General features: G+C 44.1%; 1 protein-coding gene across 1 annotated transcript in view; it reads right to left on the reverse strand.

Annotated features, from left to right (window-relative positions):
• Positions 1 to 8,218, reverse strand: part of retreg1 (reticulophagy regulator 1) — a 76,281-nt gene extending 68,063 nt beyond the window's left edge. Inside the window, exons 1-2 of the mRNA XM_029641982.2 lie at positions 8,001 to 8,218; positions 5,227 to 5,345 (exon numbers count right to left, since the gene is read on the reverse strand). Of these exons, the coding sequence (XP_029497842.1) occupies positions 5,227 to 5,345; positions 8,001 to 8,125 (244 nt within the window). The 5' untranslated portion in view covers positions 8,126 to 8,218. The remainder of the gene's footprint in view (positions 1 to 5,226; positions 5,346 to 8,000) is intronic.
• Between the last annotated feature and the right edge of the window lie 4,214 nt (positions 8,219 to 12,432).

Genomic DNA, 12,432 nt, shown 5'->3' on the forward strand with positions numbered 1-12,432 from the left:
TGACTGTGCCTTTAAACAACTTGGAAAATTCCAGAAAACGATGTCATGGCTTTAGAAGCTTCTAATAGGCTAATTGACATAATTTGAGTCAATTGTAGGTGTACCTGTGGATGTATTTCAAGGCCTACCTTCAAACTCAGTGCCTCTTTGCTTGACATCATGGGAAAATCAAAAGAAATCAGCCAAGACCTCATCCTTGGGAGCAATTTCTAAACGCCTGAAGGTACCACGTTCATCTGTACAAACAATAGTACGCAAGTATAAACACCATGGGAACACGCAGCCGTCCTACCGCTCAGGAAGGAGACGTGTTCTGTCTCCTAGAGATGAACGTACTTTGGTGCGAAAAGTGCAAATCAATCCCAGAACAGCAAAGGATCTTGTGAAGATGCTGGAGGAAACAGGTACAAAAGTATCTATAGCCACAGTAAAACGAGTCCTATATCAACCTAACCTGAAATCCCGCTCAGCCAGGAAGAAACCACTGCTCCAAAACCGCCATAAAAAATACAGACTACGGTTTGCAACTGCACATGGGGACAAAGATCATACTTTTTGGAGAAATGTCCTCTGGTCTGATGAAACAAAAATAGAACTGTTTAGCCATAATGACCATCACTAAGTTTGGAGGAAAAATGGTTAGGCTTGCAAGCCAAAGAACATCATCCCAACCGTGAAGCACGGGGGTGCAGGAGAGACTGGTGCACTTCACAAAATAGATGGCATCATGAGGATTGAAAATTATGTGGATATATTGAAGCAACATCTCAAGACATCAGTCAGGAAGTTAAAGCTTGGTCACAAATGGGTCTTCCAAATGAACAATGACCCCAAGCATACTTCCAAAGTGGTGGTAAAATGGCTTAAGGACAAGAAAGTCAAGGTATTGGAGTGGCCATCACAAAGCCCTGACCTCAGTCCTATAGAAAATTTGTGGGCAGAATTGAAAAAGTGTGTGCAAACAAGGAGGCCTACAAACCTGGCTCGCTTACACCAGCTCTGTCAGGAGGAATGGGCCACAATTAACCCAACTTATTGTGGGAAGGTTGTGGAAGGCTACCCGAAACATTTGACCCAAGGCTACCAAATACTAATTGAGTGTATATGTAAACTTCTGCCAAACTGGGAATGTGATGAAAGAAATAAAAGCTCAAATAAATCATTCTCTCTACTATTATTCTGACATTTCATTCTTAAAATAAAGTGTTGATCCTAACTGACCTAATACAGGGAATTTTTACTAGGTTTAAATGTCAGGAATTGTGAAAACTGAGTTTAAATGTAGTTGGCTAAGGTGTATGTACATTTCCGACTTCAACTGTATATTGTATATTTGAGATTCTTCAAAGTAGCCACCCTTGGCATTCTCTAAATAAGCTTCATGAGGTTGTCACCTGGAATGCATTTAAATTAACATGTGTGCTTTGTTAAGTTATTTTTTTAAATTCTTTCCTTCTTCATGCTTTTGAGCCAATCAGTTGGGTTGTGACAAGGTAGGTGTGGTATACAGAAGCTAGCCCTATTTGGTAAAATACCAAGTCCATATTATGGCAAGAACAGCTCAAATAAGCAAAGAGAAACGACAGTCCGTCATTACATAAAGACATGAAGGTCAGTCAATCCGGAACATTTCAAGAACTTGATGAAAATGCCTCTCATGAAAAGGAAGACCCAGAGTTACCTCTGCTGCAGAGGATAAGTTCATTAGAGTTAACTGCACCTTAGATTGCAGCCCAAATAAACGCTACAGAGTTCAAGTAACAGACACATCTCAACATCAACTGTTCAGAGGAGACTGCGTGAATCATGCCTTCATGTCTTCATGTGGCTACTACAGCATTCTGCAGGGATACGCCATCCAATCTGGTTTGCACTTAGTGGGACTATCATTTGTTTTTTAACAGGACATTGACCCAAAACACACCTCCAGGCTGTGTAAGGGTTATTTGACCAAGAAGGAGCGTGATGGAGCTGCATCAAATAACCTGGCCTCCACAATCACCCGACCTCAACCCAATTGTGATGGTTTGGGATGAGTTGGACCGCAGAGTGAAGGAAAAGCAGCCAACAAGTGCTCAGCATGTGTGGGAACTCCTTCCAGACGGTTGAAAAGCATTCCAGGTGAAGCTGGTTGAGAGAATGCCAAGAGTGTGCAAAGCTGTCATCAAGGCAAAGGATGGCTACTTTGAATAATATAAAGTACTTTTTGGTTATTACATGATTCCATGTGTGATATTTCATAGGGTTGATGTCTTCACTATTATTCTACAATGTAGAAAATAGTAAAACATTTTTTTTAAACCCTGAATGTATAATGAACACGAGAGGAGACAGAGCACTGGTTTCAAGCGCAGGGCGCAGCAGGTGTTTATTGAAAAGGACCACAGGAGGAGGCAGGTAGCTGGCTCAAGGGGCAGACAGGTCATGCACAGGGGGTCCATAAGGGAAACAGTACAGGCAGGGGAAAGGCTAGTAACGTAGTCCGGGACATCAGGCAACAGATAGGTAACAGGAAATCCAATAGGCTAAAGTACAGGCAGGGAATAGGCTAAAGGTGTCGTTAGTGAGGCAGGCAAAAACTATCGTACACGGGAGGAGTAACTCACGGGAAACCCAGAGCTCTGAGTGTCACAAAACAAACAATACCTCACAGTGATGGGGTGCAAAAAAACTGAACTAAATAGTGTGTGCTAATGACATACAGGTGTGTGAACAGGTGATTCGAATTCAGGTGATTGGAATCTGGAGAGTGAACTGCATTCAGGGGATCTAGGTGTTTGAGGGTGTGAGTTAGAAGCAGACGTTACAGAATGAGTAGCTGTGTCCAAATTTTGACTGGTACTGTATATACAATGTCTTAGGAAGGTATTTGGACCCATTGACTTTTTCCACATTTTGGTATGTTACAACCTTAATCTAAAACAGTTTACATTTTTTAAAAGTATTCAAACCCTTTGCTATGAGACTCGAAATTGAGCTCAGGTGCATCCTGTTTCCATTGATCTTCCTTGAGATGTTTTTACAACTTGATTGGAGTCCACCTGTGGTAAATTCCAGTGATTGGACATGATTTGGAAAGGCACACACCTGTCTATATAAGGTCCCACAGTTGACCGTGCATGTCAGAGCAGAAACCAAGCCATGAGGTCGAAGGAATTGTAAAATGGATTCTTAAATGGAACAAGTTTGTAACCACCAAGACTCTTCCTACAGCTGGCCGCCTGGCCAAACTGAGCAATTTGAGGAGAAGGGCCTTGGTCAGGGAGGTGACCAAGAACCAGATGGTCACCCTGACAGAGCTCTAGAGTTCCTCTGTGGAGATGGGAGAACCCTCCAGAAGGACAACCATCTCTGCAGCACTCCACCAATCAAGCCTTTATGGGAGAGTGACACTCCTCAGTGATCTTTTTGGCCTTCCTGTGACATCGGGTACTGTAGGTGTCCTGGAGGGCAGGTAGTTTGCCTCCAGTGATGCGTTAGGCAGACCACACCAACCTCTGGAGAGCCCTGCGGTTGCGGGCGGCGCAGTTGCCATACCAGGTAGTGATACAGCCCTACAGGATGCTCTCAATTGTGCATCTGTAAAAGTTTCTGAGGGTTTTAGGTGCCAAGTCAAATTTCTTTAGCTTCTTGAGGCTGAAGAGGCGCTGTTACGCCTTCTTCATTACACTGTTTGTGTGGGTGGACCATTTCAGTTTGTCAGTGATGTGTACGCCGAGGAACATGAAACTTTCCACCTGCTCCCTCTGCTGTTTCCTGAAGTCCACGATCAGCTCCTTTGTGTTGTTGACATTGAGTGAGAGATTGTTTTCCTGGCACCACACTCACAGAGCCCTCACCTCCTCCCTGTAGGCTGTCTTATCATTGTTGGTAATCAAACTACTACTGTCGTGTCGTCTGTACAGGAGGGGGCTGTGTTCACACCAATGTGGGGCTCCAGTGTTGAGGATCAGTGAAATGGAGGTGTTGTTTCCTACCTGGCTGGTTTTCCCTTTGTAGTCTGTGATTGTCTGTAGACCCTGTCACATACGTTTTGTGTCTGAGACGTAGAATTGCGACTCCACTTTGCCTCTGTGCTGACGTTTTGCCTGTTTGATTGCCTTACGGAAGGAATAACTACACTGTTTGTATTCGGCCATATTCCCAATCCCAGTCACCGTGATTAAATGCGGTGGTTCGCGCTTTCAGTTTGCGCGAATGCTGCCATCTATCCACGGTTTCTGGTTAGGGTAGGTTTAAATAGTCACAGTGGGTACATCCTGATAAACTCAGTCACCGTATCAGTGAATTCGTCAATGTTAATTTGTCAATGCTACCCGGAATATATCTCAGTCTGCGTGATCAAAACAATATTGAAGCGTGGATCTGTTGCAGTCATGACGCAAGTTTCGCTATGCTGTCAAATCCTCCCACGTTTGTAGTTTGACCAGCTGTTCTCAGCAACTGACATTTTTTAATTAGCTTGCTTGGTAGCAAAAAAATATTTACCTAGCTTCTAGTCTAGTGTTTGATATTCAACGCGATTTCCTCGTAATGAACAGTGTCGAGTGTCCTGACGAAAAGGCAAACTTTTCTACCTATACCAGGCAAAATCGGGAAATATTAGCTCATTTTTATGGATGTATCCAAGTAAATGTAAATAGACTACAGCTACTTTGCTTTTATTTTGGCTGCAGAGGTCGTGACTGTGTTAGCCGTAGCTAAGCAAGGGATGAACGACTGGGTCGCATCCATAAATCTCGAACTAATCGAATGAACGACTGGGTCGTGTCTCTAACAACCAAAAGATGAGAAAGCATGAATTTGCTTCTAAAAAAGAAAATATAAATGGAAAAAAAGTATTTATATCACTAAATGTGTGCTTTCATATATTTTTTTGGGCAGCTGTGGTATAAGAGGGATAAACGCCTCAGTTCTGTATAATACCAGCAGGTAACCTAGCAGTTAATAGCATTGGGCCAGTAACTGAAAGGTTGCTGGTTTGAATCCGAGCCGACAAGGTGAAAAATCTATCAATATGCCTGTGAACAAGGCACTTAACCCTAATTGCTCCTGTAAGTCGCTCTGGATAAATGACTAAACATTTAAACAAACAAACGCCGATGTTCTATACATTACCTTGGAAAAATTAACTCTGCAAAGGGATTCTGCGCTGTCCATTATTTCCAAGGTAATGTACAGAACATCGGTGTTTATCCCTTAAATATTGAGCGATGCACTACATACCTTTAGAGAAAGAGACACATCTGGAGAGAGCCACATCTTTAACAAGCAGCACTGTCCCCATCAGAGCCAAGGAAAGGGCAAGAAGACAGTACACTCTATAGGAACTGAGGGCCACAAACCTAGAGGATCAGAAATAAACAATGTCACCATGGGTCATTATCTGTCTTTTATCTCTCATCCTGATGCCATGTTGTGAGCTTGCACTGTACATGGAGAAGAATTAAACAAATCATTAAGGATTGCAGCTAACTAACCAAATAACCAAGTCACAAAATGAAACAGACAAACATATTTTTCAAGGTGTTACTGCTAACCTACAAAGCATTACATGGGCTTGCTCCTACCTACCTCTCTGATTTGGTCCTGCTGTACATACGTACGTTACGGTCACAAGACGCAGGCCTCCTTACTGTCCCTAGAATTTCTAAGCAAACAGCTGGAGGCAGGGCTTTCTCCTATAGAGATCAATTTTTATGGAATGGTCTGCCTACCCTCGGTCTCAACCTTTAAGTCTTTACTGAAGACTCATCTCTTCAGTGGGTCATATGATTGAGTGTAGTCTGGCCCAGGAGTGTGAAGGTGAATGGAGAGGCTCTGGAGCAACGAACCGCCCTTGCTGTCTCTGCCTGGCCGGTTCCCCTCTCTCCACTGGAATTCTCTGCCTTGAACCCTTTTACAGGGGCTGAGTCACTGGCTTACTGGTGCTCTTTCATGCCGTCCCTAGGAGGGGTGCGCCACTTGAGTGGGTTGAGTCACTGACGTGATCTTCCTGTCTGGGTTGGCGCCCCCCCTTGGGTTATGCCGTGGCGGAGATCTTTGTGGGCTATACTCGGCCTTGTCTCAGGATGGTAAGTTGGTGGTTGAAGATACCCCTCTAGTGGTGTTGGGGCTATGCTTTGGCAAAGTGTGTGGGGTTATATCCTTCCTGTTTGGCCCTGTCTGGGGGTATCATCGGATGGGGCCACAGTGTCTCCTGTCTCAGACTCCAGTATTTATGCTGCAGTAGTTTGTGTCGGGGGGCTAGGGTCAGTTTGTTATATCTGGAGTACTTCTGTCTTATCCGGTGTCCTGTGTGAATTTAAGTGTGCTCTCTCTAATTCTCTCTTTTCTCTCTCTGAGGTCCTGAGCCCTAGGACCATGCCTCAGGACTACCTGGTATGATGACTCCTTGCTGTCCCCAGTCCACCTAGCCGTGCTGCTGCTCCAGTTTCAACTGTTCTGCCTGCGACTATGGAACCCTGACCTGCTACCTGTCCCAGACCTGCTGTTTTCAACTCTCTAGAGACAGCAGGAGCGGTAGAGATACTCTTAATGATCGGCTATGAAAAGCCAACTGACATTTACTCCTGAGGTGCTGACTTGCTGCACCCTCGACAACTACTGTGATTATTATTATTTGACCATGCTGGTCATTTATGAACATTTGAACATCTTGGCCATGTTCTGTTATAATCTCCACCCGGCACAGCCAGAAGAGGACTGGCCACCCCTCATAGCCTGGTTCCGCTCTAGGTTTCTTCCTAGGTTTTGGCCTTTCTAGAGAGTTTTTCCTAGCCGCCATGCTTCTACACCTGCATTGCTTGCTGTTTGGGGTTTTAGGCTGGGTTTCTGTACAGCACTTTGAGATATCAGCTGATGTAAGAAGGGCTTGATAAATACATTTAATTTGATGATTAGATATTGAGAAGTGATTAATTGTCTAAACCTGATGTTGGGCTGAGTGAGAGAAATGCATTACACGTGATCATCACCCTTCTGAAAAAAGATTGCAGTATAACTGCAGTACATTGCAGTTATTCTGCAATTACTGCATCCAAAATACCACAGTCGACTGCAGTTATTGCACTTTTACTGCAGTTTCAAAACTGCAATCTTTTTTTGTAAGGGCAATATGCATTCAATACCACTCAATACCCTTCACTGTAAAACCATGACTATGGAAACCTCTCTTTAACTTTCTCTCTTCTGTTCCCATTTTCTAGTCATAACATGCCTTGTTTTTGTGTTGTTGAAGTTGAGTTAAACTTGCTTGGCCAAGGTAATAGCACAGCTATAATCTTTACACGTTCATAATCCTTGCAACAGCCTACTGTGAGGAACAAAACAGGACTTGAGAATTTGCATTATTGCATAAAATGTCCTGCAGACATAATTCATTTCAGAATCATTTATAAGTGGGAAAGGACAGTTGCTTATTCAATGCATAACACTATAGGCACGCACGTGCACACGCACACACACAGAGTCGATCTTGTTGTTGTTCCCACTCCCTATCCAACACAAATGATTAATTTGTCATTATACACAGCCAGGTCATTTTTTATTTAACCTTTATTTAACTACTCAAGTCAGTTAAGAACAAATTCGTATTTACACTGACGGGCTACCGATGGCCAAACCCTAACGACGCTGGGCCAATTGTGCGCCGCCCAATGGGACTCCCAATCACGGCCGGTTGTGATACAGCCTGGAATTGAACCAGGGTCTGTAGTGACGCATCTAGCACGGATATGCAGTGCCGTAGACCGCTGCGCCACTCGGGAGTCATGATATTGCATCATATTGCAATTGCATTCAATATGCACTCATTCCAAATCAAATATCTTATTTGTTAATCATGATACCGTAGGCTATAATATACACTACATTTCACCAGAATTCTAATTTTATAGATATGCTATAATAATAGAGGAGAACCATTTGTAAAAGCACTCAATGGTTTCAATAAGTCGTTTTCAACGACGGACACATCATTTCCACCACGTCATGCTTACCAGTAGACAGCAGTGGTGGCAGCAAAGAGTGTCATGGTCCTAAAAGGTTTATTCCAGTTGATCACGTTTGAAATGCGACAGTCCGCTATAACAGCCTGCTCTTCCTCGTGCCCAGCCGCCGCCATCGCCCCACCTGAGTGTCTAGCCCTGGCCAGACTCACCGCTGCAGCCTCCGGCCCCGCCACTACGGCAGCATCCTCGTGTCGATTCTGACGTGGGAGAGAGGCTATATGGACTCGCCTGGTGCCCAAATGGATGACGTATGTCGCGCATCTGAGTCAAGTGTGGAGACTAATGTATTCGGTTCAGTCAAGTCGTTCAGATAAACCCTTCCCATATAGTTTATGATGGTTAGCTGACAACAACAACAGCATAGTGCTACCAAAAATAAAGTGATGTTCATTTCGATGGAAGTAACTGTATTAGTCACCATCTGGATTTGGACAACATCTCTAGTTTGTACCATCTGACGTTATTTTTTATTTCCAGTAGGAAAGTAGCCTACATGATACATACCTTCTAATATTGGTAGTAACCATCTGGATGTTAGCTAGCCCAAGATGTACTCAAAAGGAGGCGGACGTTACTCCCTAAGGTCCAAGGACCGTATATGTTATTTTCAGAGGTAGACTGGATCTGGCAGCCAAAACGGCCAAATACTCCATCTTTACGTGAATCGATTCTTAATTGCGATATGGTTCTAGAAACATAAAGCACTTTACTTTCAAATCACATCAAAATAATTTCACAAATGCAAAATATACACTTACTGTACACAGTAGCAGTGCGTGGGTAAAATCACTGGGGAAGACAAAACCAGAAAAAATGCCAAATTACAAGCTACTGTATGTGTTATAATAAATGTGTTGTTTGCTCTATAAATCCTGTTAGTACATATGCCTTGCCACCTTGATATGTAGGACTAAGGCAGAGACTAAGGCATAAGAAGACACAGTGGAAGAATAAATTCAACCACGCCTTTATTTCATCACAAAACCAGAGAGCAACCTCTGTCTGGTGATGTCCACAAAGCATACTGCATGTAACAAACAGTTACATGACCTACAGCATGGTCAAGCAAGTTCATGTTTTCAACATTTTCGGACTACTAAATAACTATTGATTTAGAACCACAGGGTTAGCGCACGTCTCAAAGAAAACAGGAGCTGCCTCCACTATTCCGGCACCATTTCAACTTACCTATGCTTAGTCTAATACAGTGACAACTAAAAGAAACCAAAAACAATTTAGTCCAATCAACATAAGCTAAAAATGATTTGGCTGTCCATGGTTCTGATTTGTGTGTGTGTGTGTGTGTGTGTGTGCAAATTGAAAAAAAAAACATGCTGACTCACCCTAGAGCAACTCCAATGCCATTCTTCTCTCTTTCATGTTGCTGAAACAGTCTGACTCAATACATGCTTTTAGTCTTTGTTGTCCTAGGCTACCTGGCTAAAATGCTTGCCCGCTTTCATGAGCAAAGATGATCTAGCTAGCTAGTTAACATTAGCTTACTAGCTACATCTAGCTACATATTGAACTTCCATCCTCTCAGGCCAGGGGCACAAATCTCTAACTCCATCCATGTCTAATTTAGGAAAGGGACAATTTTAGCTAGCTAGCCAACAGAGGACAACAACACAACGAGATGCAACGATTCACATATTTTTTCACCAATGACGTTTTGCTTTTGATGTGATGTGATTGGTGTGAAGCCAAATCCAAACTGGCTTCCCTTGACACCATTTTTTGGTCTGCCAGGACCATTCACAGTTGAGCTCACTCAGTTATCTCAACGCTATTATTGTATTATTTTTTATTATTAAGGGAGGCTCACTTGGATGCTTTCTCCAGTGAGATCAATTCACAAGAGGCTGAATCTAAGGAAAATTATTAAACACAGAGACAAAGATAAATTATTTGATATGTTTTAACTTTTTTTCTTAGTCAATTATTTGGGGGAAGCCATCCATGAATACACAGCTTTATCACAGTTGCAGCCGACAGTATTTTTCAGTGACAACAGGTTTCTGGAGGCCTTCTTACATTACACACAGGTGTTCGGAGCATGCTAGATAGCTAATTGGCACAGGTGGACCATATGTCTTCCGTCTGTCTTCTGTAAACATGCCTGTAACAATGGAGATATGGCCATGTGGAAACACTAACCAACCCTAAACCTCCTCATGCTTCCAAAACGGTACCCCAACCAATGCGTGTTAATGATCAGATCGAGTGATCGAGTGTCAGGGCTCTTAACAAAACTCCCCTGTACAGGAGATGCCTTTGTCCAATGACTTTTATGTGTAATGTAATGTAATGGAACTGTGACATAGTCTACACTGCTAAATGGGGAGAGTTTGCACTAGAAATCGACAGCTGTCATGTCTACTCCCGCTCCCCCTCTCCGGCACTCAATGTTGGCGGTTTGGTCTACTAAAACCGGTCTTGGTAACCCATCTTTACACACACCTGCGTCTCATCAGTCACACCAGGACTTCATTACTCCCTGATTACTTACCCTTTATTTAGCCCTCTTTTGTTTTCAGTTATCATGTAGTATTGGTTATGTTTCCTTGTCTGATATTTCTCTTGTTTTGTATCGTTCTGTGTCCATTATTATTAAACTCACTAACTGCACCTGCTTCCTGACTCACTGCATTGATGTTACAGAATACTACCTCAACAAATGGAAGCAGCAGTTTATTAGGACATCTCCCAGATGGTCAGCGAACAGGGACACCTAATTCGCCAATGCCACGACCAGCTAGCACAACTGGGGATGCCTATGGATGAAAGTCTTCGTGTTCTTCAACGTATCGACATTCCCAGAGGGGCGTTGCCTCCAACAAGAGGAGGATTCTCTACCGCAAGTCGAGTCAGCACTCCAGCCCATCCCCCAATAGTCAGCCCAGGTCAGCGATGCCCGTTTGTCCCTCCCGGACAAATATGACAAGTCTCCATCCAAATGCCATGGCTTCCTACTCCAGTGCTCCCTCTATTTCACTCATCAGATGGGAGCCCCCACCACCAAGAGGTCCAATGTTGCCACGGTTATTTCCCTGCTGGCCAGACGAGCGTTGGAGTGGGCTATGGCTGCCTGGGAGAGAGGAGAGGAGGAGCTGGGTTCCTATGAGGGGTTCATGGCTCTGTTCAGGAGGGCCGTTGACCATCAAATCAAATCAAATCAAATCAAATTTATTTATATAGCCCTTCGTACATCAGCTGATATCTCAAAGTGCTGTACAGAAACCCAGCCTAAAACCCCAAACAGCAAACAATGCAGGTGTAAAAGCACGGTGGCTAGGAAAAACTCCCTAGAAAGGCCAAAACCTAGGAAGAAACCTAGAGAGGAACCAGGCTATGTGGGGTGGCCAGTCCCCTTCTGGCTGTGCCGGGTAGAGATTATAACAGAACATGACCAAGATGTTCAAATGTTCATAAATGACCAGCATGGTCGAATAATAATAAGGCAGAACAGTTGAAACTGGAGCAGCAGCACAGTCAGGTGGACTGGGGACAGCAAGGAGTCATCATGTCAGGTAGTCCTGGGGCACGGTCCTAGGGCTCAGGTCCTCCGAGAGAGAGAGAAAGAAAGAGAGAATTAGAGAGAGCATATGTGGGGTGGCCAGTCCTCTTCTGGCTGTGCCGGGTGGAGATTATAACAGAACGTGGCCAAGATGTTCAAATGTTCATAAATGACCAGCATGGTTGAATAATAATAATAATAATCCACCGGAGGGCAGAGAGGTGGGTGAACGCCTCCAACTACGGCAGTATGGCCAGACCACTGCGGACAGTAGCAGCATCCAGCGGATGGAATGAGCCGGTGCTCTGCACCCTATTCAGAAGAGGATTTTGCGAAGAGGTCCAGACGGAGTTGGCGTGCCGAGACGACAATCTAACCTTGGACACACTAATTGCGATCGCCATCCGTCTGGATAACCTTCCTTGCCATCTGGCTGGATGACCTTCCTTGCCATCCGGCTGGATGACCTTCCTTGGGAGCATCGGCAGCCCCATCGCCTCTCTCCCTCCTGAGTCAGAGCCTGAACCCATGGAGGTAGGGGCCACACACCTCCCCGCGGTTGAGCAATGCCGTTGGAGACAGTTGGGGCTCTGTCCCTTTTGTGGCCAGGAGGTGCACTAGCTTCAAATGTGTCCGGTACGTCCCAACCCGAAATCCACGAGAGCAGAGGAACGGCACCTTGATCATCCGCCTCTTGGGTTAGGTGTGAGTAATCCATCATCACTTTCCGCCAAACCTTTTTTAGTAACGATTTCACAAGCTGGCAGTCCCTTGTCTATTGTTTCTACAGCTCTAGTGAATTCCAACTTTTGAAAAAGTTGTAGATATATTCCAATGAATGTTTTTTTAAAATATACAAGTAGGAAAGCCTTAAGATAAATAATCCACTTGTTTAGAGAGAAA

Source organism: Oncorhynchus nerka, linkage group LG9b (assembly GCF_034236695.1).
Source record: "Oncorhynchus nerka isolate Pitt River linkage group LG9b, Oner_Uvic_2.0, whole genome shotgun sequence".
Lineage (NCBI taxonomy): Eukaryota > Metazoa > Chordata > Actinopteri > Salmoniformes > Salmonidae > Oncorhynchus > Oncorhynchus nerka.